We start from the raw sequence: 27,296 nt of genomic DNA, 5'->3' as shown, positions 1-27,296 counted from the left end.
CCCTCTCTATTTGCTTAAACCACTTCCTCTGTTCTTCTCAACACAAACCAAACCAAAAGACACACTGGTGTTTTTGTACTATCTCCCCAATTCTTGTCTTGTATTTTTCATCCTCGTCTTCCTGTTCTCCAACCATCTTTCTTGTGCTTCAACTAAAAAAGAACTTGGGTGATGTGTGGCTATGTTCGAGTGTGGAAACATCACCGCAGGTTTCCCCTTCTCGGGTGGGAGTCGTCCCCAGTTTTGTGGTCATCTATTGCTGGAGCTTGATCACTGCTTTAACAACAAGACATCTTGATGATAATATCTAACCATCTGTACGATGTTCTGCATATAGATCAAACATCTAAGACTCTTAAACTTGCCAAAGCAGAGCTTCGAGGTTCTTTTTGCACTGATACGTTCACAATCACAACCTTGTCTTCCGAAATCTTTGAGCTTTCACCAACCTCTCAGAGCCTCACAGTTTTCTATTTCACAATTAACGTTCCGAAGAGCTACATTCCTGAAGAGAAAGAGTTGAACCTGAAACATTTAGAAAATGCTTTGACTGCTAAAATAGAGTCTTTTACAATAGCAAGGAAGTCGTTCAATTTTTAGTTTGTATAAAAAGGAAACAAATAACAAATTCTTTCAACGTATACTAAACACTGTCATTTAAGTTTCGCTTCTGTCACTATCCTCACTTTGACTTGGTCCTTAGGCTCTTCATCTTCCACCTCATTTCTAACCTCTTCTCTCTTTTTAAATCACTACCTCTGCTCTCCTTAACATAAACCAACAAAAAGAAACGCTACATAGATGAAGCAAATCATGTCTTATCTTTCCACTTCTTCTATGGTCCTATTCTTCATTTTCTTCTTATTTCACCATCTTCCTTGTGCTTCAAGTAAACAAGAACTTGGAAGGTGTGAGACCCTGTTTCAGTGTGGGAGCATCACCGTCGGTTTCCCCTTCTGGGGCGGGAATCGTGACAAACTTTGCGGTTATCCATCGCTGGAGCTTCACTGCAACAAAGACATCACCTCTTTACCCTTCTCAGATCAAGAGTTCTGTGTTCTACAAATAAATCAATCATCTAACACTCTTAGACTAGCGAGAACAGACCATATGGGTTCTTTTTGCTCCTCTAACTTCACCAACACAACCTTGCCTCCAAACTTATTCAAGCTTTCCTCAACCTACAAGAGTGTCACAGTACTCTATAATTGCAACCCTTTTGGTCTCCACCTTTCGGGATATAAATGTCCAGAGATAGGTTCTATCTTTGTGTCTGACAAACCTGGAACTTACAATTTCTGCCCTGGCGGTTTCACCGCGAACGTTCCTAGGAGTTTCGTTACAAAAAGGAAAGACCTGGCCGATTTGGAAAGTATTCTAAAGAAAGGATTTGAGGTGAAGGTGAAGATGGATAAGAGCGAGTATGAGCATGGAAAAAACGGTCCACTCCATCCACCAACTGGTAAGTTTCTTATGCATCACTATCATTCCTTATAAACTTATGCTGAAGTAGTGGTTCTACTTCTAACAAGGCTAAGACATGCAGTATGAGCATGGTGGTTAACTCAATATATTTTATTTAGTATTTAAACCCTTAATCTTTGACATATCAAACAAATAGTACGCTATCTAGGCTCAAAGTCATCTCTTCCGATTTTCCTCTGTTAATTTCTACATTTTTAGACAAAGCTTACTATTGAGCTTAAAAGATAAGGTGATAAAAGTTATAAACTCTATTGCTTTACTTTTACAAATGATAAAAAGTCTTCCCCCCCCCAGTCTTCGCTTCTGTCATTATCCCACTTGACTTAGTTTTCTGTCACTCTTTCCACCCAATTTTTATGCTTATCTTTCTCCCCCTCTATTTCCTTAAATAACTTCCTCTTTTCCTCTCAACACAAAACCAAACCAAAAGACACACTAGTGTCCAAGAACAGCAATCAATCATGTCCTGTCTCCCCATTTCTTCTCTTGTCTTTTTCTCCCTATTCTTCTTCTCCAACCATCTTTCTTGTGCTTCAACTAAAAAAGAACTTGGGTGGTGTGAGGCTATTTTTGAGTGTGGGAACATCACCGCTGGTTTTCCCTTCTTGGGTGGGAGTCGTCCCCAGTATTGTGGTCATCCATCTCTGGAGCTTTACTGCTTTAAAAACAGTACATCTATAGTAATCTCTAACCACCTGTACGATGTTCTTCACATAGATCAAACATCTAATACACTTAGACTTGCCAAAGCAGAACTTGGAGGTTCTTTCTGCACAGCTACATTCACAACCACAACTTTGCCTCCCGAAATCTTTGAAAGCCTCTCAGAGCCTAACAGTTTTCTACCTCTGCGACCATAACTTCCGTTACAGCTCGAGCTATACATGTCCTGATAGAGGTCCTGTCTCAGTTTCTCAAAACCTTGATTACCACAAATCCTGCCAAGACAGTTTCAAAATTAACCTTCCCAAGAGCTACGTACCGGAAGAGAAAAAGTTAGAATTGGAACGTTTAGAAAATGCTTTGCATGAAGGGTTTTGAAGTGCATTTGAAGATTGATGTCAAACATGTTTATCTTCAGATTCGGTTAGAATTCATGAGTGTTTGTCTCATGTCAAGAGAGTACTCCGTTAACTTGTAACTGAATCCCCTTCAACCATACAACAGGAACTCACCATTCAAAGAAAAAGACAACCAACTGGTGTCCACGATTTAGGGTCTACAGTTCAGCTGTCCATGATTGAAGTGTCCACGATTTACTGTCCATGATTCAGCTTCAACAATGGATCATTGGCTTTTCTTGATGAACTCTCCTTTGATCTTGAACGAACTCCTTTCCTCTGTCTATTCCCCCCTTCATTTCAACATCTGCGGCTTCCAAAATGCCATACAGATCTGCTGCAAGAATGATTCGTCATCAAGATGCAATATACTCCATCCACCTCATAGTAAGTTTCTTATACATCATCATCGTTTCATAGCCATCTTCTTTAACAACCTTTAACTTTTAGACGTAGTCACATCACAGAGCTTAAAAGAGAAGGTGACGCTTTTGCTTTATTGCGTTTACTTCTTCTGTCATCAGTCAGTTCCAGTAGTAAATGGTTTCTTTGCCTTATTCCACACTCCATTTCTCCGAAATTTCTTTAGATTGTCTGTAGCAGAAAAACGACAATTATGGAAAGGGACTGCGCGCTGGTCCATCTGAGAAATTCCAAGCACCTGACTTTGAAGTCGTCAAAGAAGAACCCAACTCTGTATTGTGAATAGTGGGAGCTCGTTTTATATTCTATAAACAAAAAAAAAAAACTCTTTTAAATCACTATTCCGTAATCCTTTTCATCGTTCATGAATGCCTTCATCTCTTCTTTCTTCACCATTTTCCTATTTGACCTCCAACACAATGATCAATCTCTTTTTATCCCCATCAAAATCTATGTTGTCTAGAATCATATGGATGCTGTTTGTGATCCCATCTTGTGTTTTCGCAGTAGATGAACTTCACCAACGCTGCAGTGGCCCCTTCAGCTGTGGCAACAAGGAAGAACTCTTATTTTACCCGTTCTGGAGATCTGGCAGAGAAAACTGCGGCCACCCAGACTTCAAACTCGACTGCAGTGGAGAATTCCCAGAGCTGGACATGTCCTCTGTTAAGTACAGAATCTTAAGTATGAGCTATGAGGACTCTCCTGTCATTAGACTTGCCAGATCGGATTATATAGGCAATCTTTGTCCACCAGATCCACGAAATGCATCACTCAGCGAAAGTATTCTTCAACTCGTACGTGACACCGATCTGCTAACTTTATATTATGATTGCAACGTTTTACCGCCTGCTTCTGCAGGTAGTTACATTAGAGTTCTTGATTGTGGGTATGAAGGCCATAGAACAAGTTACTATGTGACGAGAAACCTATCGTCCCCTTTATTGAAAGGGATTAGTGACCTTTTGGATAACTTCACGACACTTTGCAGCAGAAATGTCAGTATTCCAGTTTCTAGACAGGCGTTGAACAAATTAGAGGAGAGTCCAAGTCAAGATAACTTAGAGAACGCTCTTGATCACGGTTTCGAGCTTGGAGTTAACAATGATTGTTCACAGTGCATTGAATCTGGAGGTGCTTGTGGGTATAGCCAGAAATCAAGAAGTTTCATCTGCTATTGTGTAGATAAGCCGCATAACCGTAACTGCAGAGATACAGGTGAGATTTCTTTTGTACAATCTCATTTAGTTATGTTCTGCCACAGTATCCACCTCTGTTCCCTTCCTCAACCACCCACCTTTTTTTAGGATTTTCCTCACATTCTTAGATTAACTCACAAAAACTCCATTGGATTTCAAGTTTTTAGTAACATTTCTAGTAAGATATAAATTTTTATCTTAAAGTTTATACTAAGCTTTTCTTTTTCTCATCATGTTGATGCAGGCCTCTCTACTGCCGCAAAAGCAGGTGTTTACTCTTTTCTTGTTCCATTTGATCAAACTGTATGCAAACTGCATATACTTACTATGAAAATTGTTCCGGTTTTCGTGTGTAGGAACCGGATCTGCTTGCGGGTTGGTGGGGGTTATTCTTACAGCCGTAGTTCTGTTCTGTCTCTTCATACGGAGAAGGAAGACATCAGATGTTCCTAGACAACTTAATCTAAAGGACCTTATTCCACTAGAACACTATAGCTACGCGCAAGTAAAGAGAATTACAAAGTCATTTTCTGAAGTGGTTGGGAAAGGAGGATTTGGAATTGTTTATAGAGGAACCCTTTGTGATGGCCGCAAGGTTGCTGTGAAGGTCTTGAATGATACAACGGGTAATGGTGAAGACTTTGTTAACGAAGTTGTAAGCATGAGCAAGACATCTCATGTCAACATTGTTACCTTGCTAGGATTCTGTGCTGAGGGTACCAAGAGAGCGATTCTTTATGAATTCTTGGAAAATGGATCTCTTGATAAGTTCATCTCAAGCAAGAGATCATCAAATGTGGATTGGATGGAACTATATGGAATCGCATTAGGCGTTGCTCGTGGTCTAGAGTACTTGCACCATGGATGCAGAACAAGGATTGTACATTTCGACATCAAACCACAGAATGTACTCTTAGATGGAAATCTTTGCGCCAAGGTTTCAGACTTTGGCCTTGCTAAGCTCTGCGAGAGGAAAGAAAGCATCTTGTCATTACTAGACACAAGAGGTACTATCGGATATATTGCACCTGAAGTGTTTTCAAGAGTGTACGGTAGAGTCTCACACAAGTCAGATGTGTATAGCTATGGAATGTTGGTTCTTGAGATGATAGGAGCAAGGACTAAAACATCAAGTGAAGACACTGCATCTAGCACAAGCTCAGTGTACTTTCCAGAATGGATCTATAAGGATCTTGAGAAGGGACACAGTGGAACGCCTACCGGGAATGGAATCAGCAATGAAGAAGAGATAGCAAAGAAGATGGCATTGGTGGGCCTGTGGTGTGTTCAATATTCGCCTTCAGATCGCCCACCGATGAACAGAGTGGTAGAGATGATGGAAGGAAGTATAGATGCTCTTGAAGTCCCTCCTAGGCCTGTTCTACAAATTCCCACAGCTCCTCTTCCAGAATCTTCTACGGTTTCAGAGGATATTTCGGTTTACACTGAAGTATGTTCAATGAATATTGCATAAACCGGAAAAGATCCTGACATTTGTATCAGAGGTCTCCGGTTTGAGTAACTACTAGATGAAACTAACATTCTATAATCTGGTTTGAGGTTTGGGGAATACGGGATTCAACCCCAGCTTTCTAGAATTCAAAAAAAAAAAAATTGAATAAAGAAAGAAATATCCCTAGAACCTATTAAATCACATGAGCAGTAAATACATTTATTCATGAAATGCAGTATGCCAGTCTAAATTCCACATCAACACATTATAATACTACATGATCTATCGACGCTCCTCTGGGATTTTTCATGCTTATCACTTTTCTACTGACTTCGCCAGCCAACTTGTCTAGAAATTCCTCGAAAGCAACCCATTTCAAACATAACGGTAATATATCGTTATATGGCAGCCTTCGCCGCTTGTTTGTTGGCAAGTGATGCAACAAATTTCTTCAAATGTTTAATGAAATCTGGATATAGTTCGAGGTCGCAGTGTCCACCTCCACTAATCCACAAAGGTTCATATTTCTCTTTGCTGAGTTCCCAGAGCCGCCTACCATGAGAATAATCAACTACTTCATCCGCAGTTCCCTGAAAGACCAACAATATCCTTCAGCGAACTTGCATTCAGAAACTTCCTAGATAAATGCATAACAACCTTTCTTCTGAAGAGAGCTGTTAATTCAATCACTCTCATAATGAAAAGGAAGGTAAAAGAAAGACATGATGTTGTCACTTACATGGATGACTAATACAGGACATGCTACTGAGCCGATCTTGTCAATATTCTGTAAAAAAACATGGAAATGCACAGGTGAACGAACAGCTATAAAACGTAACCAGAAACAAAAACAAAAAATTAACATCCAGAAAATCACCTTGTAAATGTCAAACCAATATGTACATTTCACCGGATACAAAACCCTCATCCCAGACAGAATAGGACACTGTAAAACCACCCCTCTCAAGTTAGGTGTGCGCGAGGCTAGATCAACCGTAGGTCCGCTACCAACAGATTGACCATATAATATAAGTTGATCGTCTTTCACGCCGTACTTTTCCTTGAGGCATTTATACGATGCTTCTATATCAGCATACGTGTTAGACTCGCTTGCCTGATTCAAGTACCATAAAGTTCAGACATCAATAACAAAACAATCCATAAAGTTTATGCCTTGCTATAACAGAGAGTAGTAGTACCTGTCCTGTAGACTGACCATAACCAGAGTAATCATACCTGATGGAAAGAAAAATCCGATTGACTTATCAGACAACAATGGTAATGAATCAAACTTTTGTGAAAGACTCAAACTTTGCAACATGTGAAAAGCTTGAGAGATCTTACCCCATTAGGTTGACGCGAAGGCGATTGCTAAGCTCGACGAAAAGCTCAAACATTTGTCCCACATCGGCGGCGTTACCATGAGAATACAGAATCGTGCCATTAGCTTTGGAGTGTTTTACATAAACAGCCACGATCTCGTTTCCGCAGCGTGTGCGGAGCTTGAGGATGTCGACGTCGTCGCGCCGTGGGATTTCCGGTATGTACAGACGTCCGCCGCAGCTTTCGTCGGCTACCACCTCGTAGGACGGTGGTGTTGGTGGGAAGAAGGCGAATTTAGCAGCGATTGATGACGTTACCCCTCCCATATAACTTTTTCACCTTTCTCCAAAGATCTTATGGAGAAAAAGACAAAGACAAAAGATTAAACAACAAAGAACGAATTGTAGGATTAAAGAAAAGGATAAAGAATGAAAATTGAGCAGAAAATTATGGATGCAAAAGGGAGAGGAGAGGAGGAAAATGATACATGATTCGAATGGCACCGCGGCGCGTGAGATATCTAAGGAGGCGCGTGTGGAACGATGGCTGAAAGAGCAGGGAGGTTGAGAATATCCCTTTTGTCAAAGCTCAAGAAAAGTCAAACTCAGCAGATAATAATCTTAGGTGGATGAAGGTTGGCCATACAGCTAGCTATCTTTTCGTATTTAGTTTATAAGAAAAGAAAAGGAAAAAAAACATGGCTTTTTAGATTTTTTATTTATTAATTAAATTAAATTGGTGATCTTTTTCTTCAAAGATGGGGGAGTTCACAGGTCTTTACACCAAAAGACCACCTTAAGAGATCAGATTTACTCCCGAATTATAATACTATACAAAAAGTATAATATCCAAAATAATCAATGAATTTTTATAGAGATATTATACCAATGGAGGTCCAAATTTGCAGTTTGCCCTCTTGGTTCTGAAATGGGAAAGCTGACTATCCTTTTGGACTATGAAGGACGAAATTACTTCTATTTTTTGAGAACAGAATCGAATCAGTGCATGTACGAGTGAGTTTGCGCCAGGCGCAGGTTTACCAAGCGATTTGCTAGGGAACTGTTTGCAGGAGTAGGCCGGTCGGTAGGAGGCGATACATCTGATGATCCTTTGGGTAAAGAGGGGATTTTGTACTATATTTGATGGCAACGGTAAATGTTTCGATGGTATATGGGGAAAAGTGATTATGCCATATAAACTTTAAAATCAAAATTATTCCGATCCATTTTTTATATTTTCTACAATAGAAAAATTAAGTGTATGCACATTATACTGTAGTCATTTTGAGTAATACGTAAGAACATCATTAATGGGCGTAGTTAGTGGGGCTCTTAATGATTTTTGGGTTTAAAAGAAAATGGAAAACCCAAAATAAAAGAAGCGGCATCGCTTAATTAATGTTTACAAGAGACGTTGTTAATTGGCACGTGTCATCAAATGAGAGGAGAGAGGAGAGGCGTGTATCTCCATTTCGTTTTATGTTCTTTCTATTTCTCTCGAGACATCTCTCTCTTCGGCTCCGAGAACTGTCTCTCTTCCCGGTGGTTCTCCTCGAAGAAACGGCGCGACTCCCCCTCTCTGTGGCTCGTCGACGAAACGGAAGGCTCTCTCTGTGGATCGTCGACGAATCGACGATTCTCTTTCTCTTGGTGGCTCCTCGATGATACGACGACGGACCTCTCTCTCTCTCTCTCTCTCTCTCTCTCTCTCTCTCTCTCTCTCTCTCTCTCTCTCTCTCTCTCTCTCTCTCTCTCTCTCTCTCGGTGGCTGTCCTCGATCGCTGAATCTCTCCCTCTCCGTGGGTCTCCTCGACGGCGAGGGACCGCTCTCTCCCTGTGGCTCTAGTCGAATCGAAAGGTAAATCTGTGGTTGTCCTCTTCAATCATGCATGTCTTTGATTAGACTTCTTCTTGTTCTGTCCGCATGTTTTATTTGTTTGTAGGTTTGATTCTGTCTTGTGGTGGCTCTCCTCGACGGCGACGGAGCTCTCAGCCGGTGGCTCTCCTCGACGCGACGGGGCTCTCTGTCCTTTGCTCTCCGTGATTCGTTCAGGTAAAGCTTCTGTTTAATGTTCTTCAATCATCATGCATGGCTTAGATTGTGCTTTGATCAGTTGTGATTTTTTTGTTTCAAGATCAACGAGTTGATAATGTTTCTGTATGTTGATTATGTTGGGTTTAGGTGTAATATATATTGTTTCATTGTCGTAATGTTTGTTGCAAGTTAATCAAATTTGATTTGGCTTATTTCAGTCGATTAATATATTTCGTTTCTGTCTTTGTGGGCTGAGATGTTGGGATCAAATGGCGTTAGCTATACAAGCTGTGGAAAGAGAGCTGAGGAAGCTTCATCGAACAACAGACTACAATATCAAAACAGGTTAGTGTTACTCTTCCATCTGCTAGGAAATGTAATGAACTGAATTGAATTAGCTTATGTGATGAATTGATTGGAACTGATGGTTTAGTGTAAGTTTATGGTTGGGTATGATAATAAATATAATTGATTGGAAGTGTGTTGAATGAGTTTGATAAATGTGAAGTGTTTTTGGTCGAATCCTCTTGTGTCTGAATCTTTCTTGTCTCGGTAAATATATTGATCAGAAATGTCTCTTTGTTTCTTAATGTTTATTTGTGTACTATTTGATTGTGAACTTGATTGGAACGAATTGAAATTAGTTAGATAGAAATGAGTAAACATAGAAATGTCTAACTGTGATTAATGAGGTAGCTAGATGTCAAGTCGATGTGGTTGTGGGTGTGATGAACGAGCAATTCAGTTTCTCTCTTGTATTAAACACAATCCCTCTTCTCTTGCAGCTTTCTCTCTTCTATTAAACACAATCTAGCTTTCTCTTTTTATTAAACACAATCCAGCTAACTCTCTTCTCTGCATTCATTCTTCTCTATCTTCTCATATTCTTCTATCCATTTCCGTTTCCGGATATGGATTCTACTCCATATGCGCACACGACAAACTTTGTTGAGCTTCTTAATAGCCAACAAGACACTGTCTTTCGTTTAGTAGAAGACAGTGTCGATCCAAATTCATTACATGTTCCTGTCTTCGGCAGTCAAAGTACTGAAGCTTCCAACCTTGGTGTAGACAAGCCTTCAGAGCGTAGAGAAAGAAGGACGTGGTCGCCAGCTGATGATCTTGTGCTCATCTCCGCCTGGTTAAACACGAGCAAAGATCCTCTAGTAGGCAATGAGCAACGTTCTGGTGCATTCTGGAGTAGAATCGCAGCATACTATGCAGCCAGTCCGAAGGTTGCACGCGGTGAAGAGAGAGAAACAACCCACTGCAAGCATCGTTGGCACAAGATCAATGATCTTGTTTCCAAGTTTAGTGGATCGTATGAAGCTGCAACAAGAGAGAAGACAAGCGGCCAAAATGAGGTTGATGTTCTCAATAATGCGCACGCCATCTTTAACAACAACTACAAAAAGAAGTTCACGCTTGAACATGCGTGGAGAGAGCTTCACATGACCAGAAATGGTATGGCAATGAAAGCAGCAACAAAAGGAGGAAGTTTGATGATGGTTCTCATTCAGCAAGCGAGTCTGTGAAAGATAACGATGCTGAAGTTGATGACGGCACAAACCGCCCCCCGGGAGTAAAGGCAGCAAAAGCCCGTGGGAAGAAGAAGCCGATGGTGGAGAAGTCTGAATTTCAGACTATTTGTACCATCAAGCAGGAGGATTTGGCTGTCAAGGAAAGGCTTGGGAAGATGAAGTTACTTGACAGTCTCATTGCAAAGAAAGAACCTCTAGCTGATGATGAAGCAACTCTGAAGAAGAAGCTCATTCTTGAGCTGATGTCTAATTAGGTTAAGCTAAATTCTATGGTTTAAATCTCATTGTTCTTGTTCTGTTTTAAATCTCATTGTTGCTTTGTGCTTGTGTTGCTTTTGTTGTTGCTTGTGCTTGTGTGCTGTCTGTTTTAAATCTCGTTGTTCTTGTTGTTGCTTTGGTTATTGAATGGAACTTCTTTTGTGTTTCAGGTCACGGTAATGAGTGGAGCATTGGAGTCGGTAGTTTTCTCATGTCACGGACTCTGTATTGGACTGTCTTATACTCTTTTGTAAGGACTGTCTTGTAATCTTTTGTAAGACAGTTTGTATGTTTATGTCACGGACTCTTTGTATGTTTATGTCACGGAATCTTTGTACTCTTTTGTCTTGTTGTTTTTGTATGTTTATGTCACGGACAATGCATTTGTATGTTTCATGAATTATAAAATATGCTACCCTCTATCTCTTGCTTCTATAAATTGTTCTTTCTCTACAAACCAATCACAAACGCATTATCCATCTTCCTACGAAACCAAAAGCGAAGCCAAATCACCAATTCGTTCTCCATCTTCTTACCAAACCAAAACCAAAGACAAATCATAATATCATTCTCCATCTTCTTACCAAACCATCACCGAACCCAAATCACAAACTCAACCTCCCTCTTCTTACCAAAGCTCGATCCCAATATCATCTTTGATCAAAAAAAAATTCTCTCTTTTATCACAAATATGGCTTTCTCTTCTCAAACTCTTTTGAAGAATCACTTGATACATTTGATCAATATTTTGAACAATATTTTGATCACACCTTCGAGAATTTGACCATTGGTCATCAAGAAGAAGCAAGGAAACAAAGAAAAAAACGAGCTTACATTGAAAGAAATCGTGAAGAAAGACATATTCGTTTATGGAATGATTATTTCAGTGATACTCCAACGTATCCTGAAAATTTCTTCCGACGACGTTTTAGAATGAACAAGCCGTTGTTCATGCACATTGTTGATCGACTCTCCAACGAAGTTGAATACTTTCGGGAAAAGAAAGATGGTCTCGGAAGGAATAGTATCTCTCCTCTACAAAAGTGTACTGCAGCCATTCTTGTCTTGGCATATGGTTCTGCGGCAAATACGATCGACGAATACCTCCGGCTCGGTGAAACAACTACTCGGTTATGTGTACAAAATTTCGTGGAATGAATAATATATTTATTCGGCGATGAGTACCTAAGAAGACCAATACCGGCTGACCTTCAACGCCTATTTGATATTGGAGAGCATCGTGGATTTCCCGGGATGATAGGAAGCATCGATTGTATGCATTGGGAGTGGAAGAATTGTTCCACCGCTTGGAAAGGGCAATATTCTCGTGGTTCGGGTAAACCAACAATCGTTTTAGAGGCGGTTGTCTCGTATGATCTTTGGATATGGCATGCATTTTTTGGCCCTCCAGGTACCTTAAATGATATCAACGTTCTTGATCGCTCACCTGTTTTTGATGACATAATAAAAGGTCAAGCTCTTCAAGTCAGTTTCTATGTCAATGGAAGAGAGTACCATATGGAGTATTATCTCACCGATGGTATTTATCCGAAATGGACTACTTTTATCCAATCTATTCCAATACCACAATGGCCGAAAACAATTTTATTTGCCCAACGTCAAGAAGTTGTCCGAAAAGATGTCGAGCGTGCTTTTGGAGTCTTGCAAGCTCGATTTGCCATTGTTAAAAATCCAGCACTGTTTTGGGATAAAGTCAAAATTGAGAAGATTATGAGAGCATGTATCATACTCCATAATATGATAGTAGAAGATAAACGAGATGGATACACTCAATTTGATGTTTCAGAGTTCCAACAAGCAGAAGACAACGAAAGTTCACATGTGAATCTCACGTATTCTACAGACATGCCTACAAATATCACCAATATGATAGATGTTCGAACAAGAATTCGTGATAGAGAAATGCATCAACAACTGAAAGATGATTTGGTGAACATATATGGTGTAAATGCGGACGGATGAAGACAACAACTAAGCTCGGATGCTGCTTTGTAATAATTCTCGTGTTTTTTACTAATCTTCGTTCTCATGTTTTTATTTAAAAATTTATGTTTAAAATGTTATCTTTTATTATGTTTCTTCTTGTCTTCTTCTGTCACATGACAACATCCACTCCCACGCTCTTGTCTTCTTCACCTGCAAAGGCACGAGACTAGTCTCAGTACACAACTTGTCTTCCACCGAATACACAGAACCGTTTATTATCACACAAGATTTAATACACAAGATAAGTTAAGCATAAACATAAGTTTAATACAAACTCGACATTAAGCATAAAGATAAATTGTCAACATATCTTACAGACACAATCAAACATAAATTAAGAGAAAGAAGAAGCAAACAGACTCGACACAAACAACATACATGCTTCCAACTTAAGATCCATACCATACAGACACAACCAAAGAGAAACTTGAGACTCAAGCTAAGTTGTCAACATATCATTAATAAGCTTATTTTTCAAGGCAATTTCTGGTTCAGTTAATTGATCATTCCTGGAAAGGAGGCTGTCAAGCAATTTTTGGTTGTTTAGAATTTGCTTCAGAGTAAAATCCTTCTTCCTAATCTCCCACATGTTTTCAAACTCCACCCTCTCCTTCATTTCCTCTTCTAAAGTCGCTTGCTTCCTCCATGTTTTTTTTTCCTTTTCCCTTTGCTGCTTTAACACCTATTGGCCGAGCCTCATAATCTCCATAGCTTACTGGCACAGAGGTTGATGACTGGTCGTTCAACTTCCTTCTCTTTGAGTAGACGTTATCCTTAGTAGAATTAACTCCACTCCATTTATGATCATGGTGAAGCTCCAACCATGCATGCTCCATGGTGAACTTGACCTTGTAGTCATTGTAAAAAATCTCGTGCGCCAGCTTCAAAACGTCATTCTCGTTCTGTCCACTCGATCTTTGTTTCGTTGCAGCTTCATAAGAGCCAACAAACTTACACACGGCCTCATTAATCTTCACCCATCTTCCTTTACACTCTGTGGACCCTCTCTCTTGTAAATCCGCCACCTTTGGACTCGCAGCATAATAAGCAGCAATACGTTTCCAAAACGCTATTGCTTTCTGTTCATTCGCAACCACGGGGTCTTTGGAGGTGTTCAACCAGACACTTATTAGCACACCATCTTCTGTTGGATTCCATTTATGTCTCTCTTTACGGACTGACACAGTCTCTGCATCTTCGTTGCCATCTCCGAACAGAGAGGCATCCGACGCAGAGACTTCATGACGCAGAGACTGTTGACTGTTTAAGAGATTTTGAAAGCTATATTATTGACTATATGGATCCATAATAGTCCTGGAGAAGGAAAATAGAAGGAAATTCGTTTGGAGAAGAAAAATAAATGGAAATGCTTTTGGAGAAGGAATTAGTTTTGGAGAAGTAAATAGCTTTCGTTCAAGTTTTAAAGCTGTTAAAGTTTTTAGTTGTTGAAGTTTTAATGGCAATTTTTAATGTTCTTAAAGTTTTGTAGTTGGAGAATCAATATCTTTACCTAAAGCTAAAACTACCACGCAACCTAAATAGCAATCACTTCAAAACTAAAGTCCATTTAATTCCCAATCATTATCTAAATCACGAAATCAATATCTAACAACCATTAAAATTAAATATACTTAGAGAGAAAATCTACTTTACCTCGTCTCAAATGTGTAATGGAAAGACAAAAGCTTTGATGAAGTTGAATCTGTTGCCTTTCTTCCACGCACATCCTCATCAAACGAGACCAAACTCATCATCAAAATCCGTCACTCTATTAAAATCACACAAATCACACTTGTTAAAATCACACAAACCAAACTCATCATCATCATCATCACTTGTTAACAGACTCCATTTTTTCAACACTCAAACGAAGCTTAACCATCACGGTCACTTGTTAAAATCAACAAACCAAACTCGGTTTCTATGCAAAAAAATTAATTTTTTTCAACAGACACACGATAATCTACTAGTCAAATATTTCACCTTCCTCAAGATCATCATGCAAAAACATCATCGACATTATTTTTACAAGTTTTTTTTTCTACGGAGAAAGGGACAGGGGTACTTATCTCGCCTCTTGTATGACTTTCATCCTTTTCTCGATCCGTGGTTTCACTTTAAGCTGATTGCTGTGAAGAACTTCCTTCTCTCTTCTGATCTTCATCAGAGCCTCAGCGCATGAGAGAGAAACGACGTCGACATCGCAGTGAAGAAAACAGAAAATCGAACCGCGATCGACTTCGAAATCGACAGAGAATCAATTGAGAGATACGAGAGATGGAGAGAAACGAAAGATGAAGAGAATCGATTGAGAGAACGAGAGATGGAGATGATCGAGAGATGGAGAGAAACAAGAATGATTTCGGGAGAGAAGTCGACGAAGAGAGAGACACATTAAGTTGAGGTCGAATAAGAGAGTGCCACGTATGCGTTCCTTACCAAACCCAAACAACCCAATTTAAACACCGCTCCTCTCTATTCTTTTCCTTTTTCATTTATTTTTCACCTCTTTTTCTTAAGGTCTCGGGCTTTAGCACTCCCTATGGAGCTGCTCTAACGATCTTCAGGCAATGCAAAGGTAAAAAAAAAAAAACTGATAGCTTCATTTGATTACTACAGAGCCCAAAAAAAAACTAAAAGAAAAACAGATAAAAAGAAGTTATATATCATTACCGATGAACGACCCTAATTAAATAATAAGTCTCTCAAAATGAACTCGCGGCCGTATCCGAGCTACTCGTCCACTTATCAGTCTCCGGCGAGATCGGCGGCGGAACACTATGACAATGCCTCAGCAGTCCAACGTCATCTCCTCCGCTCCGCTCAATATCCACCACATCCGGTGACGACTCCACCCGATTCTCCCCCTTGATCCCTTTCAAAATCTCCACGATCTCATCCATCGACGGCCTCACTTCCCTCTCCTGCTGCAAACACCTGAACGCAAGCTCAGCCACCGCCATCATCTTCCTCTTCACCTCCGGATCCTTCGCGAACCCCAGACTCGGGTCAACGAGCTCGTGCAACGCGTTGTTCTGGATCTTGGACACGGCCATGTTCGCTAAGTTGATGTCGTGGCGATGTCTGGTGATGTCGACTGCTTCTTTGGATGAGATGAGCTCCGTGAGTACGACTCCGAAGCTGTAGACGTCGCTCTTCTCGTTTAGACGGTAGCATTGGTAGTACTCCGGGTCTACGTACCCCGGAGTGCCTTGCGGCGCGGTGGAGATGTGAGTTTGGTCCATCGGAAATAGCCTCGAGAGGCCGAAGTCGGCTACCTTCACCGTGTACTCGTCGTCGAGAAGAATGTTCGTTGTCTTGACGTCTCTGTGAATGATCCCTGACTTGTGGAGGAAGGAAAGTGCGCTCGCGGTTTCGATGGCGACGTTTAGACGAACCGGCCAGCAAAGAGGACGAGGTTGAGCGCGATCACCGTGGAGATGATCTGCGAGAGTTCCGTTTGAGATGTACTCGTAGACGAGGAGAAGCTCTCTGCTGTGTCGCGACGTGCATCCGTAGAGTATCACGAGGTTTCTGTGCTTCAGCGATTTCAAGATCTCGATCTCGTTCTTGAACTGTTCGACGCGTTTTAGAGATCGTTCGTATAGTCGTTTCACTGCTACGGCTCGTCCGTCTTTCAACATGCCTTTTGGAAAAATTAGACAAAAGATGTTTGATTAAAATGTGAAGTTCTTTTTGTAAGTGAGATTTGAAGAGTCTGTGGTTATTTTACCGTAGTAGACGGTGCCGAAGCCGCCGTCGCCGAGCTCTCTAGAGAAATTATGGGTGGCTTCCTCGAGTTCTTCGTAGCTGAAGACTTGAACTCCGAAGTAAGTGCTTCCGTTTCGGAGGTTAGAGATTGAGGGGAGAAGGGAGTGGTTGCTGCTGCTGGAGATTGTTGTGGAAGTTGGATAGCTTGATGTTTCTCTGCTTGAGTAAGACGTTACTGGCAAGTCTTTGCTTGTGTATTGATCTGACTGAGTTTTCCTTCTCCGTCTGTAGAGACAGAACAGACCCATGGCTATAAGAATGACCCCCACCAACCCCACAGCAGACCCGATTCCTAGAGACGAAAACCAAAACAATTTTCATGGTAAGTCTATGATGTTTGTCTACAGCTTAATCAAATAGAACAAGAAAAGGGTAAGCACCTGCTTTTGCGGCAGTAGAGAGGCCTGCATCAACAAGAGGACACAAAGAAAAGGTCAGTATAAACTTTAAGAGAAAAATTTATATCTTCGTAGAAATGTTACTAAAAACTTGAAATCCAATGGAGTTTTTGTGAGTTAATCTAAGAATGTGAGGAAAATCCTAAAAAAAGGTGGGTGGTTGAGGAAGGGAACAGAGGTGGATACTGTGGCAGAACATAACTAAATGAGATTGTACAAAAGAAATCTCACCTGTATCTCTGCAGTTACGGTTATGCGGCTTATCTACACAATAGCAGATGAAACTTCTTGATTTCTGGCTATACCCACAAGCACCTCCAGATTCAATGCACTGTGAACAATCATTGTTAACTCCAAGCTCGAAACCGTGATCAAGAGCGTTCTCTAAGTTATCTTGACTTGGACTCTCCTCTAATTTGTTCAACGCCTGTCTAGAAACTGGAATACTGACATTTCTTCTGCAAAGTGTCGTGAAGTTATCCAAAAGGTCACTAATCCCTTTCAATAAAGGGGACGATAGGTTTCTCGTCACATAGTAACTTGTTCTATGGCCTTCATACCCACAATCAAGAACTCTAATGTAACTACCTGCAGAAGCAGGCGGTAAAACGTTGCAATCATAATATAAAGTTAGCAGATCGGTGTCACGTACGAGTTGAAGAATACTTTCGCTGAGTGATGCATTTCGTGGATCTGGTGGACAAAGATTGCCTATATAATCCGATCTGGCAAGTCTAATGACAGGAGAGTCCTCATAGCTCATACTTAAGATTCTGTACTTAACAGAGGACATGTCCAGCTCTGGGAATTCTCCACTGCAGTCGAGTTTGAAGTCTGGGTGGCCGCAGTTTTCTCTGCCAGATCTCCAGAACGGGTAAAATAAGAGTTCTTCCTTGTTGCCACAGCTAAAGGGGCCACTGCAGCGTTGGTGAAGTTCATCTACTGCGAAAACACAAGATGGGATCACAAACAGCATCCATATGATTCTAGACAACATAGATTTTGTTGGGGAACGAAAGAGATTGATCATTTGTGTTGGAGGTCAAATAGGAAAATGGAGAAGAAAGAAAATATGAAGGAAATGATGAAGGTCTTAGTTTTGTAAGAGTTGAAACCTGTGTTTTGGTCCTTTTGACCAACTCTTCACTTATTATCGTTTTAAATATGTTTTTCTGGAGTTTTATATTATATAAAAATCGAAGGTTCTTTGGAATTAGGTGGCTTGCAACGAAGACTTTGAATGCATATTGGTAAACGATGAAAAGGAGATCCGTCATATGTAAAAAATACAGTTTTGATATTTTTCTCTCTCTTGGCGATTTTTCAGGCGATTCCTCTTTCTCGACCGTTACTCCGCCGTCGGTCGCCTCTGGTCTCGTTGGAGCTGAAATTCGCCACCTTCCCTCTGCTCTCTCTCTCTTCTCGTCTCCATGTCTCGATGCTCCTCTCGAAAAAGAAGTATCGCCCTCCCTTCGTCGGCTCCTCTCGTGGCCGCTGCTTGATTCGCTCCATTCGAAATTCCGCTATGGCTAAGAAGAAGGCCAAGTCCATCTCGCTCGTTGATCTTCCGGATTTTGACGTTGCTGCTTCTGGGCATTTGGCCCTCGGACTTCCCCTTTCATCTTCGTCTTCTCCTATGGCTGGCTCTACCCATTTCACTTTTGGATCTTTGGCTCCTGTTCAGGTCAATCAAATTCCTGGATTTGGATCCCCTAATACTCAAGTTCTGTTACCGGTTTCCGTTTCTCTGTTGTCTCCACGGTCTGTCTCTCCTCCAGTAGCGAAGGCTTTCCTCCACCCTGGTCTTGGATCTGCTCTTGGTGGTTCTGCTTCAGGTCATGGATTTGCTCTTGCTGGCTCTAGATCTGCAGTTGATGGCTTAAAATCTACTGTTGTCGGTTCGGTTTCTACTGATGGTGGTTCTGTCTCTGTCTCTGGCTTTGGCTCTGCTGCTGCTGCTGGTTTTGTTGGTTTTGGATCTGCTGCTGGTTCTGCTGGCCTTGGTTCTGCTGCTGCTTCAGTGGGTTTTGGATCTGCTGCTGCCTCTACTGGTTCTGTTTCTGGTCTTCCACCTTCTGCTGAGAACGTCAGTCTTCCTACTGTTAGCTCTACTGCTGTCGGTTCGGCCTCTCCTACTGCTGCTGGTTCTGTTGGTATTGGATCTGTTGTTGCTTCTGCTGGTCATGGTTCTGCTGTTGCTTTTGTGGGTTTTCGATTTACTGCTGCTCCCGTTGGCGCTGCTCCCGTTGGCCTTGCTCCCCCTGTTCTGGATGCGGTGCCTTCCCCTACAAAGAATTATGCGGAGCTCCTCAAAAGCTCTGCTCAGTTACAAGTGCTAGGATCTCCGATAGAACACGTCTCAGGAGCTCCTTTTGTCCTTATCCATGATGAGAACATCGAAGCCGCAAAGTTGGAATTCAAAGACTTCATCTATGCTCGCTTTCATGGAGACTACCCGTCCATGGGGAAGATTATTGGTGTCGTTAATGCAGTTTGGGCTCGTACGGGTCCTAAGATCTTTGTCCATAACGTTGGGGAAGGCATGTATCTCTTACGAGTAACTAATTCCCGTACTCGGGATGTGCTACTATCTCGTACTTGTTGGAACATTGGTGGTCTACCAATGTTTGTGGCTCCGTGGGCTCCAGATTTCTCACCAGATGAACCTCCACTAACGAGTGCTATTGTCCCTGTGGAGATGCGAAATGTCCCCTATCTGCTCTTCAATAGAGAGAGCTTGAGTCGTATAGCCACCGCGATTGGTAAGCCGGACTGTCTTGCTCCAGAGACTGAGCGTAAAGAAAATTTCGAAGTAGCAAAGTTGTACGTGAGGGTCGACCTTACTTCCCCCTTTCCAAGCAAGATTATTTCAGGGTTTTCGAACGGCAGGGAGGTTGAGATCGACGTCTCATATCCTTGGCTGCCAAATAAATGCTCACTCTGTAACAAGTTTGGACATAGCGAGGTTAAGTGTCCAAATCGCGTGAATGGCACTACCGCAGAGAAACAATCGTTCGAGATAGCTCGAAGGCGATCTAAATCAAGGCCTGGTCGCTATACTGAGAAAAAACTGAGAGAGGGAGTTCCCCGTCATGTCCCGGTGAATACGGGCCCTCAAGAACCGATGGCTCGCTCCAATACTAACGCAGTACCAGATAGTGGGAAAGACTCACTTCCTCCCACCTCGTCCCTCCCTTCTGATGAGACTATTGAACTAGAAGAGGGTGAAATATTGCAACAATCCTTGGTGGACACACAGCTTTCCCTCTCTGAAACAGCTAAGGTCTCTATGGAGGATAATATTAATTTGGCCTCTCCGGTGGAGGTCGTAGGAGTTGTGCCTGCTGTAGAGAATATTGTTCCTGTACCATCACAAGCTCTGGTTGCTGAGGTTGATTCTGTTGTAGTGCAGGGTGTGTTGGATGATATCGCTAATCAAGAACCTACTCTGCCTGTTGCTACTGAGCAGGGTTTATTGGGTAATAAAACTAGCCATGAACCTACTCTGTCTGTTGCTACTGAGCAGGTTCTGCAGATTGCCCATGATAGCCAAGAATCTAGTCAGCCTCTTGCCTCTGAGCTTTCTGAGGTGGAGAAGACTATTATTGAAGGAGCTCCGATGTCAACTCTTTCTGATGTTGATGAACTCTCCAGTGACACTGTCCCTCCATGCGATGTGATTCTTGAGGTCAACAACAATGCTAATCCTCCTGCTGGGAACTCTGATGAAAGCAATGATATTCCTCCCCCTGCTGTGGAAGAAAGTAATGATATTCCTCCCCCTGTGGAAGTTGAGGAGGGAGCAAATAATGTTATTCCTCCTATGGAAGAAGAGGAGGGAGGAGACCCGTTTTATCTGGTTAAAAACAGGAGGAGTTGCCGCAAGGCTGCAAAACGCCATTAATTTTTAGATATGTATTTTGCGTGGAATGTAAGAGGACTGAATAGTGCAAGACGCCACACTATGACCAAGGATTGGATTAATATCCATAGGCCACTTTTTGGAACTTTTTTGGAAACACACATTTTGGAAAGCAATAAAGAGAGAATTTTAGGAGCTATTCCTAGGGGTTGGAAGTTTTTTGGGAATTATGATGATGATGTCTCGGGCCGTATTGTGGTTGTTTGGGACCCGAGTGTTACTCTGATTGTCTACGACGCTACTGCTCAATCAGTCACATGTGGGATTTCTATATTGTCTGAGAGCATCTCAATTACAGTTACGTTTGTCTACGGTTTCAATCTGGTGGATGAAAGGAGGAATTTATGGAGAGGGTTGACTGAATTACATGGATCTTCTCCTGTTTCTTCTTATCCTTGGGCAGTCTTAGGGGATTTTAATCAGATGCTTCGCTCTTCTCATCATTCCAATCATCTAACGTCCCGAGTTGATGACTCTGGAATGGATGAAGCTAATCTCGCCATTCAGGATGCAGAGCTGTTTGAGGCGCAAGCCAAAAGTTTACCGTTCACTTGGAGGAATAGTCAAGATGACAATCCTATATCTACACGAATTGACCACGCTCTCATCAATCAATCGTGGTCTACAGCGTTTCCAGATTCTTATGCTGATTTCCTGGATCCTTCTCAATCGGATCATACTCTATGTCTCTTTAGGATGCCGTCCGTTAGGCGTCGGATTGTCAAGCCTTTCAAATTTTTTCACCATGTTATAGACCATCCTGAGTATACAGATACAGTTAGAGAAGCTTGGGATTGTGGCCAGATTACGGGTACTGCTCAGTTCAAGCTAGTGCGCTCCCTCAAATTGCTAAAAAACCGCTGCGCAGGCTCAATAAACGTTACTTCAGTGGCATATCTCAACGTGTTAAAGCGCAAAGAGAGAAGGTAGATGTTCTCCAACGAGCTCTACTTACATCTCCTGATACTTCAATTGCTCGAGAAGAGCACGCAGAGAGAGATAAGCTCAATGTCCTAATTACTGCTGAGGAAAACTTTTATCGTCAAAGATCTCGTGTGCGTTGGGGTAGTATTGGTGATCGTAATACACCATTTTACCACCGGACCGTTTCTTCCCATGCTTCTAGGAATCATATTCATTACCTGAAGGATGGTGATCAAATTTTTCACTCTATGGATGACATTAAGAGCCACACTGCTAACTATTTTCAGGGTATATTGGGTTCTACTGACCTCCCCTCATCACCTGCTTCCACGGAGGATCTGAGGTCTTTGCTTCCTTTTCGTTGTACTGATCTACAACAAAATTATTTGAAGCGTCAAGTAACTGCGGCGGAGATCAAAGCTACCCTTTTCTCCATGCCGTTGAACAAAAGCCCGAGCCCTGATGGCTACTCAGTTGAGTTCATTAGAACATCTTGGGATACTGTAGGAGAGGATAGAGTATGTGCTGTTAGGGAATTTTTCCGAAATGGTAAGTTACTCAAAGATATGAATACAACAGTGATTGCTCTGATTCCTAAGATGCCGGAAGCTTGTCGACTATCTGACTACATGCCTATTAGCTGCTGCAATATTGTGTACAAGCTTATTTCTAAGATCATCGCTAACCGCCTTAAACCTATCTTGGCTGAATGTGTGAGTCCCAACCAAGCTGCCTTTTTAAAAGGGCGCAGCCTAGGCGAAAATGTTCTTCTGGCCACGGAGCTTATCCGAGACTACAACAAGTCCTCTTGCCACAAGAGTGCAATGCTGAAGATCGACATTCGAAAGGCCTTTGATACGGTTTGTTGGGATTTTGTGATCAAGGTCTTCGAGGCTCAACAATTCCCACCGATGTTTATCACTTGGATCACTGAGTGCATATCTTCTCCTAGATTCTCAGTGGCTATAAATGGTGAGATTGCTGGTTTCTTTGAAGGCAGGAAGGGATTAAGACAAGGAGACTCTATTTCCCCTTACCTCTTCATCATGCTCATGGAAGTGCTCTCAAAGTTGCTGGATAAAGCTGAATCAGATGGCCAGTTTGTGTTACACCCTATGTGCTCTTCTCCTAAGCTCACCCATCTGCTATTCGCAGATGATCTTCTAGTTTTCTCTGATGGCTCAAGTGATTCGACTGCTGGTATTAAAGCCATTATGAATTTGTTTAAAGACTGGTCCGGGTTAGACACAAATGAGGCCAAATCAGAAATATTTCATGGAGGATATACAGTCAATCAAGCCACGGCTTTGTGTGCTTTATCTGGTTATCGTCGTGGTGAGTTTCCTACATGGTACCTTGGCTTACCTCTTAGCCCTAAAAGGATCTCTGCTACTACTCTTCAGCCTTTTATTGATCGTATCACTACGAAACTGCACTCTTGGACTGTTAAATTCCTATCTTTTGCGGGTAAAGTGACAATGATATCATCTATCATTTACTCCATGGTTAACTTTTGGAGCTCAGTATTTGTTCTCCCTAAGTGGTTCTACGCGAAGGTGGACTCTCTATGTTCGGGTTTCTTGTAGAAAAACAGTACAACGTCGGCAGCAGGAGCTAGAGTTTCTTGGATCAATGTCTGTAAGCCGAAGTCTGAAGGGGGAGTTGGTCTTCGAAAGCTCGAGGACTTCGAGATGGTATTCAGGTTGAAGAGGTTATGACTCTTCTTTTATGGGTCTGGTTCGCTTTGGGTCCCTTGGCTCATCAACAACAGGTTCGGGGGAAGAAGTATCTGGTTAGTGGACGACGCGCCAAGATTTTCGAGTACAGTTAGGAGCATGTTACAGCTGAAGCAAGACCTGTCGCTGTTTCTCCGATGCAACGTTGGTAATGGGACCAAAGCGTTGTTCTGGTACGACTATTGGACTAAGTTAGGTCCTTTAATCCTCCTCTTAGGTTCATCCGGGCCAAGATCTCTTAGGATTCCTCTCTCAGCCACAGTCTCTCAAGCTGTTCGTAACGGTCACTGGAACCTGCCTCCGGCGCGCTCTGAAAATGCTCTGACCCTTCAGATTATTCTATCTACTATGTCGGTTCCATCTGCAACTAGCACCGATGACGTGTATTTGTGGAGGCAAGGTACTGGTGGTTTTGGTCCATCTTTCTCATCGAGGGTTACTTGGGAGAGAATCCGTGTTCCTAACCCCCCAGTTGATTGGCACAAGGTGGTTTGGTTTAAGGACGAAGTTCCTCGGTATTCCTTTATCACTTGGACTGCTTTCCTTGGTAGATTACCAACCCGAGATCGTCTAATCTCTTGGGGACTTCAAGTTCCGCCAGGTTGTGTCCTTTGCTCTCTGGCTGATGAGTCTATTAGTCATTTATTCTTCGATTGTTCTTTTGTGGTTGCTACTTGGAGTCGTTTTTGTGGCAGGTACATGGCGTCTCCACCGGCATCACTAGCTGCAGTTGTTAGCTTATGTCAGAACCTCCAGGGCCCTCATGCTCCGCGCGCAGTAGCGGTTTTGAAGCTCCTCAACCAGGTCGTCATCTACTCCCTTTGGCGTGAGCGGAATGCTCGTATCTTCAAAGGCGTCTCGACATCTCAGGAAGCTACTTTCAGGGTGGTCGATCGAGCAATGCATGATAGGCTCCTATCTGTGCCTACGACCGCAGCGTCTGCTCGCTATCCTTCTCTTCTTGAGCTCTATTTCTGCTTTATCTCTCCTTATAGTTAATGCTGCTACATTTCTCTCTTGCTGTTGCTGTTGCTGTTGCTCTTGTGTTCTCTGCTCATTTTCCTTTTCTTTTGCGTAATAAGTTGTGAGCCACAACATGTAAAAAACTAAAAAAACTGGTATAAATCTTAACATTTAGACCAAAAAAAAAAAAAACGATGAAAAGGAATAGTGATTTAAACGAGTTTTTCTTTCTTCGTAATTTGTAGAATATAAAATGAATTCCCACTTTGCACTATACAAAGTTGGGTCCCTATTTGATATATTATCATATATATGTTACTGTACGACGACTTCAAAGTCATTTGCTTGGAATTTTCTCAGGACCAGCACACAGTCCCTTTCCGTCATTGTTGTTTTTTCTGTTACAGAAATTTCTGAGAAATTGAGTGTGAAAAAAAAAAGCAAAAGACCATTTACTACTGGAACTGACTGATGATACAAGAAGTATACGCATTAAACGAAAGAGCGTCACCTTAAGCTCACCAGTAAGCTATGTAATATGACTACGTCTAAATGTGTACAAATCAACAAAGGAAGGTAGAAACCAAAAAAATTGTGTGCTTAGGCTCGGAACTTCAACTTGGTAATTGAACAAAATATATAGTAACTAATTGGTAAGGGAGCCAAAGAAAAAAAAAAGAAAAAAGAAAAAGGAAGCTCGGAACATAATTCACTTATAGGATTATGGTTGCCGACTAGCAGATTGATATGTTAGAGGTAGAGAAAAGGTTTGGAGAATATGAAGAACTTGTAAAATATATACATAATCAAGGGGAATCGTCCGAGGTTTTCTCAACTCCAGTTAAAAGTTGTTAGAGAAGATGGCTATGAAAGGATGATGATGTATAAGAAACTTACTACGAGGTATATGGAGTGTATTGCATCTTGATGATGAGTCATTCTTGCAGCAGATCTGTGTGGTATTATTGAAGCCGCAGATTCCTTGAGAGAACAAACATTCTTCACATGTTTGTTCATCAATCTTCACTTTCACATCAAACCCTTCATGCAAAGCATTTTCTAAACGTTTCAAATCTAAATCTTTCTCTTCTGGTACGTAGCTCTTGGGAACATTAATTGTGAAACTGTCTTGGCAGTATTTGTGGTAATCAAGGTTTTGAGACACTGAGACAGGACCTCTATCAGGACATGTATAGCTCGAGCTGTAACTAAAGTTATGGTCGCAGAGGTAGAAAACTGTTAGGCTCTGAGAGGTTGTTGAAAGCTCAAAGATTTCGGGAGGAAAAGTTGTGGTTGTGAATGTAGCGGTGCAAAAATAACCTCCAAGCTCTGCTCTAACAAGTCTAAGAGTCTTAGATGTCTGATCTATATGGAGAACATCGTATAGATGATCAGAGATTATTATAGATGTCTTGTTGTTAAAGCATTGAAGCTCCAGTGATGGATGACCGCAATAATGGGGACGACTCCCACCGGAGAAGGGGAAACCAGCGGTGATTTTCCCACACTCAAACATAGCCTCACACCACCCAAGTTCTTTTTTAGTTGAAGCCCAAGAAAGATGGTTGGAGAAGAAGAATAGGGAGAAAAAGACAAGAGAAGAAGTGGGGAGACAGGACATGATTGATTGCTGTTCTTGGACACTAGTGTGTCTTTTGGTTTGGTTTTGTGTTGAGAGGAAAAGAGGAAGTTATTTAAGGAAATAGAGGGTGAGAGAGATATCTCAGCATTGAACTGCCGATGATTATGGGAACACTAAAGCAATTGAGTTTATAACTTATATCACCTTATGTTTTAAGCTCACTAGTAAGCTTTGTCTAAAAATGTGGAAATTAATAGAGGAAAATCGGAACAGATGACTTTGAGCCTAGATTACTATTTGTTTGATATGTCAAAGATTAAGGTTTTAATACTCAATAAAATATCTTAAGTTAACCACCTTGCTTATACTGCATGTTTTAACCTTGTTAGTAGTAGAACCACTACTTCAGCATAAGTTTTCTAAGGAAATGATAGTCATGCATAAGAAACTTACCAGTTGGTGGATGGAGTGGACTGTGTTTACCGTGCTCATAATCGCTCTTATCGATCTTCATCTTCACCTCAAATCCTTTCTTTAGGACACTTTCCAAATCGGCCAGGTCATTCCTTTTTGCAACGAAACTCCTAGGAACGTTCGCGGTGAAACCGGCAAGGCAGAAATTGTAATTTTCAGGGTTGTCAGACACAAAGATCATACCTGTTTTTGGACAGTTATATCCCTGAAATTTGAGACCAAAAGGGTTGCAATAATAGACTACTGTGACACGCTTGTAGGTTGGGGAAAGCTTGAATAATTTTGGAGGCAAGGTTGTGTTGGTGAAGTTAGAGGAGCAAAAAGAGCCCATATGGTCTGTTCTGGCAAGTCTAAGAGTGTTAGATGATTGATTTATTTGTAGAACACAGAACTCTTGATCTGAGATGGTTAAAGAGGTGATGTCTTTGTTGCAGTGAAGCTCCAGCGATGGATAACCGCAAAGTTTGTCAAGATTCCCGCCCCAGAAGGGGAAACCGGCGGTGATGCTCCCACACAAAAACGGGGTCTCACACCTTCCAAGTTCTTGTTTACTTGAAGCACAAGGAAGATGGTGAAATAAGAAGAAGATGAAGAACAGGACCATAGAAGAAGTGGGAAGATAATACATGATTTTCTTGATCTGTACGGTGTGTTCTTTTGGGTTTGGTTTGTGTTGAGGAGGACGTGATTTAATAAGAGATAACATTATAGAAATGAGTTGGAAATGATGGAGATCCTAAGG

At 41.6% G+C, this 27,296-nt stretch overlaps 5 protein-coding genes and 1 long non-coding RNA gene across 11 annotated transcripts; 3 read left to right on the top strand and 3 right to left on the bottom strand.

Moving 5' to 3' along the window:
* The first annotated feature begins 771 nt into the window (after positions 1–771).
* Positions 772–6,001, top strand: LOC106381042 (LEAF RUST 10 DISEASE-RESISTANCE LOCUS RECEPTOR-LIKE PROTEIN KINASE-like 2.5). Its single transcript, XM_013820905.3, has 4 exons — positions 772–1,462; positions 3,477–4,187; positions 4,413–4,436; positions 4,525–6,001. The coding sequence occupies exons 1-4, from the start codon at positions 802–804 to the stop codon at positions 5,640–5,642; spliced, it is 2,514 nt and encodes an 837-aa protein (XP_013676359.3). The 5' UTR covers positions 772–801; the 3' UTR covers positions 5,643–6,001.
* LOC106381040 (alpha/beta hydrolase domain-containing protein 17C-like) lies at positions 5,770–14,845 on the bottom strand. 3 transcript variants are annotated; one of them, XM_013820903.3, is made up of 7 exons: positions 14,438–14,760; positions 7,432–7,519; positions 6,966–7,297; positions 6,821–6,857; positions 6,499–6,735; positions 6,361–6,408; positions 5,770–6,211 (listed from the first exon to the last, which is right to left on the bottom strand). In XM_013820903.3, exons 3-7 carry the CDS (start codon positions 7,268–7,270, stop codon positions 6,020–6,022), a joined length of 819 nt encoding a protein of 272 aa, XP_013676357.1. In that variant the 5' UTR covers positions 7,271–7,297; positions 7,432–7,519; positions 14,438–14,760; the 3' UTR covers positions 5,770–6,019. The 3 variants fall into 3 exon arrangements, with proteins under 3 accessions (XP_013676357.1, XP_022551751.1, XP_013676356.1); XM_022696030.2 differs by having other exon boundaries at positions 7,432–7,490; positions 14,438–14,677; XM_013820902.3 differs by lacking the exon at positions 7,432–7,519 and having other exon boundaries at positions 14,438–14,845.
* LOC125581935 lies at positions 8,944–11,312 on the top strand. Its single transcript, XR_007319724.1, has 2 exons — positions 8,944–9,323; positions 10,948–11,312. It is a non-coding gene; the product is annotated as an uncharacterized LOC125581935 (long non-coding RNA).
* LOC106381033 (LEAF RUST 10 DISEASE-RESISTANCE LOCUS RECEPTOR-LIKE PROTEIN KINASE-like 1.4) lies at positions 12,594–27,296 on the bottom strand. Of its 4 annotated transcripts, none has more exons than XM_022696026.2 (6): positions 26,534–27,296; positions 17,185–17,895; positions 16,936–16,959; positions 16,518–16,847; positions 14,438–16,430; positions 12,594–12,934 (listed from the first exon to the last, which is right to left on the bottom strand). In XM_022696026.2, exons 1-5 carry the CDS (start codon positions 27,258–27,260, stop codon positions 15,490–15,492), a joined length of 2,733 nt encoding a protein of 910 aa, XP_022551747.2. In that variant the 5' UTR covers positions 27,261–27,296; the 3' UTR covers positions 12,594–12,934; positions 14,438–15,489. The 4 variants fall into 4 exon arrangements, with proteins under 4 accessions (XP_022551747.2, XP_048604135.1, XP_048604134.1 ...); XM_048748178.1 differs by lacking the exon at positions 26,534–27,296 and adding an exon at positions 25,396–26,324; XM_048748177.1 differs by lacking the exon at positions 12,594–12,934 and adding an exon at positions 13,044–14,098.
* Positions 13,378–14,535, bottom strand: LOC111198066 (glutathione S-transferase T3). The gene is made up of 2 exons (XM_013820904.2): positions 14,438–14,535; positions 13,378–14,044 (listed from the first exon to the last, which is right to left on the bottom strand). Exons 1-2 carry the CDS (start codon positions 14,533–14,535, stop codon positions 13,378–13,380), a joined length of 765 nt encoding a protein of 254 aa, XP_013676358.2.
* LOC111214401 lies at positions 23,635–24,534 on the top strand. Its single transcript, XM_022717215.2, has one exon. The coding sequence runs from the start codon at positions 23,635–23,637 to the stop codon at positions 24,532–24,534; it is 900 nt and encodes a 299-aa protein (XP_022572936.2).

This window comes from Brassica napus, chromosome C2 (assembly GCF_020379485.1).
Source record: "Brassica napus cultivar Da-Ae chromosome C2, Da-Ae, whole genome shotgun sequence".
NCBI lineage: Eukaryota > Viridiplantae > Streptophyta > Magnoliopsida > Brassicales > Brassicaceae > Brassica > Brassica napus.
This window is presented reverse-complemented; position numbering and strand designations above follow the sequence as displayed.